General features: G+C 59.0%; 1 protein-coding gene across 2 annotated transcripts in view; it reads left to right on the top strand.

The window, feature by feature from the left end:
- CPZ (carboxypeptidase Z) overlaps positions 1–3,301 on the top strand; it is a 27,611-nt gene that overhangs the window by 13,416 nt on the left and 10,894 nt on the right. For both annotated transcript variants that reach the window (XM_032254042.1, XM_032254043.1), the window contains 3 exons: positions 683–879; positions 1,418–1,579; positions 2,183–2,341. In XM_032254042.1, coding sequence (XP_032109933.1) covers positions 683–879; positions 1,418–1,579; positions 2,183–2,341 — 518 coding nt within the window. The remainder of the gene's footprint in view (positions 1–682; positions 880–1,417; positions 1,580–2,182; positions 2,342–3,301) is intronic.

Raw genomic sequence — 3,301 nt, 5'->3', positions numbered from 1 at the left:
CATCCATCCATCCATTTATGCATGCATAATTTATTCAGCCATTACACATCCATCCATCCATTGTCTGTCCATCTACTCATTTATGTATCAATTTATCCATTATTTCATCCAGCCATATTCATCCATCCATCCATCCATCATTGCTCTATCCATCTATCCATTCATCCATTGATATATCTATCCATCCACGCACCCATCCGTCATCTATTCATCCATCCATCCAGCCATTATCCATCCATCTATTCATCTATCCATCCATCATCAATATATCCATCCATCATCACTGATCCATCCATCCATCATCGATATATCCATTCATCCATTCACCCATCCATTCATCCAGTGAAGGGCCAGCTGCCTTCCCAGCCCAGCACCAATGTGCACCTTGCCTTATTGCACAAACATGAGGAGTGACCATCAGTGGAATCTGCATGGATCAATGATAACATATATATTAATATTCTTGAGTTATGCTAACTAATAATTCTGGCTGGATATTAAAAATGAGCTCCACAAAAGTGATAACCTTGCTGAGACCTCATTATATACAGAGATTCTTGAGTCAAAACAAGGACGAGTCGGTCCCAGCCCATCTGGTCACCCTTGCTGAGTGGAGGGGCCTCATGCCTCTGGGGACCCCAGGCTTTGAGATGACACCCCAAGTCTCTGTATTTGCCCCCAGTGGAGCCCGAGGTGAAACTCATTGGCAACATCCACGGAAACGAGGTGGCGGGCCGGGAGATGCTCATCTACCTGACCCAGTACCTGTGCTCCGAGTACCTGCTGGGCAACCCCCGCATTCAGCGCCTGCTCAACACCACTCGCATCCACCTGCTGCCCTCCATGAACCCCGATGGCTACGAGGTGGCAGCCGCCGAGGTGAGCACCCAGATGCCCGCACCACCGCTCATTCATTCATTCACGACTAGTTATGCTAGCAGGGCTTTGCTTCCACCTCTCTAGGAGAGGGGCATTCAGCAGGTCGACACTGGCAAAGCCCTGCTGCAGGGGCTTGGTGAGAGGGAAGGCATGGAGAATGCTAGTTGTATTAAGAAGGTGATGCCCGCAATAGAGGAAAATGATGGAAAGGGAGTTGATGGTGCCCGCGTGTGTCGGGGGGTGTCAGGGGAGCTCTTGGGGAGGTGGGCAACAAGCAGAGCAGGTCACTGTCAGGGGCGCCCCACTCAGGGGGAGCAGCCATGGATGGTCCTGAGGCTGTGGCATCAGCATGGGATCCCCAGGAAGGGAATGCCGGGGTGGAGAGAGGACAAGGGCACCATGCATGCTCCCAAACTCATCACATAAAGCCGGGGAAAACCGAAGCCCCCGGCCCTGACCCTCAGCCCAGCGTGAGACCCATCTGGAAGGAGGAAGGTGGGCTGTGCCGACTGCAGTCGGGGGCTGGCCGTGTTTTCAGGGTGCCGGTTATAACGGGTGGACGAGCGGGAGGCAGAATGCGCAGAACCTGGATCTGAACCGAAACTTCCCAGACCTGACTTCTGAATACTACCAGCTGGCGGGGACCCGCGGAGTGCGCAGTGACCACATCCCCATCCCTGAGCACTACTGGTGGGGTAAGGTAGGAGCCGCTGCTGCCCACGCTGTCGCCACCGAGGCATCCAGGGGGCCCTGGTTACTCCAGGCCTCTCCGGTGCTGTCCTTCCCCCGGGGACAGGAGAGCCTCAGAGCTCCTGCCTCAGTTACCTGTCTGTGAAATGGGGACAGCTCCTTGCTGGGCTGTTGGTGAGATTCAGAGATTAATGTTGGAAACGCCTAGATCCCTGCAGGGTCCCAGTGATGGGGGCCGAGTCCAACTGGTGCACTGATGTAGAGACTGTCAGTGACTTTCTGGGATGTTCTAGCAAACACCCAGACCTTCTGGATGGGCGGCCTCTGATTCCCATGTTGGGGAGGTCCGCATCCCCCAGGGCACTGAGGGCATTCAGGGTTGGAGTCCAGGGCTTCCTGGGGGTCAGCGAGTCCGAGTCCTGCCTGGGCCTCAGCCCCCAGCCCACCTGTCCCATGAGCACATTAGTCAAGCAGAATCGATCAGTCTAGAAGCAGCCTCCATTTGACTCTGGGTCTGCACCAGTTGGACTCAGAGGGCTGTGGAAGCCCGGGGCATGGCTGGGGGCTGGCGGGGAAGCCCAGCCCTGAGGGCGGCCTCCTCTGTCCTGGGCAGGTGGCCCCAGAGACGAAGGCAATCATGAAGTGGATGCAGACCATCCCCTTCGTGCTCTCAGCCAGCCTTCACGGGGGCGACCTGGTGGTGTCCTACCCCTTCGACTTTTCCAAGCACCCACAGGAGGAGAAGATGTTTTCTCCCACGCCTGATGAGAAGGTAAGAGGGCCGTGGGGTGCGTGCAGGGAAGGGAGACTGTGTACACGGTCCCCTTGGAGCTGGTGCACTTCCGGTCCTGGTTCTGAGCTCAGTGAAGACAAAGCTCCTAGGAGCCTCTGCTCAGATCCGGCCAGCATCACCTCCTCCAGGCCCAGCTCTGCAGAGAAGCCTCCCCCTCCTGGAAGTCTGCAGCCTCAGGAGCCCTCGCTCCCCTGATCTCTCTGAGGCTGGCTGCACTGCCTTTCCCGAGTCCCCATCTGGGAGCTCCTGGAATGAGAAGCCTGGCTCGCCCGCTGTTCCTCTGAGCGCCACCCTGCACCTGGCAGGGTCCCCGTGCTGCCCACCGCAGGGGAGTGCGTTTCCAGGAGGCGCCGGCAGAGGGCAGTGCTGCAGCGCGCATGGCACCTGCCCGTCCTGCCTTCCCGGGATCCTGCTGTTTCTCACCTGGGCCCCTCTGGAGTTAGCGGGTACAGGCGCATAGGGAAGGCGTTCTGGCTCCACCATGCACCTGGGCACTTAGGTGAGGCCCCTCCCCTTTCCAGACCTCAGTTTCTCCTGATGTTTGCAGAGCAGCCAGAGATGAGACTAGTAATGATGCTGGGACTCTCCCAACCCACCTAACCTTAGGAGACCTGCTGGGGGAAGGGTGTGGAGCTGGTCACTTCCCACACTGTGGATGAGAAAGCGGAGGCTGAGGGAGGGGTTGTGATTGGAGGTGGGCCCCAGCCCCAGCCCCAGCCCCCAGTCCCAGCCCCAGCCCCCAGTCCCAGCCCCAGCCCCAGCCCCAGCCCCCAGCCCCAGCCCGAGCCCCAGCCCCAGCCCCCAGTCCCAGCCCGAGCCCCAGCCCCAACCCCCAACCCCCAGCCCCCAGCCCCAGCCCCAGCCCCCAGCCCTAGACCCCAGCCCCAGCCCCCAGCCCCAGCCCCAGCCCCAGCCCCAGCCCCCAGCCCCAGCCCCCAG

The sequence above is a fragment of the Sapajus apella genome, unplaced genomic scaffold, assembly GCF_009761245.1.
Source record: "Sapajus apella isolate SASKATOON/1434 unplaced genomic scaffold, GSC_monkey_1.0 scaffold85, whole genome shotgun sequence".
Taxonomy (NCBI): domain Eukaryota; kingdom Metazoa; phylum Chordata; class Mammalia; order Primates; family Cebidae; genus Sapajus; species Sapajus apella.
This window is presented reverse-complemented; position numbering and strand designations above follow the sequence as displayed.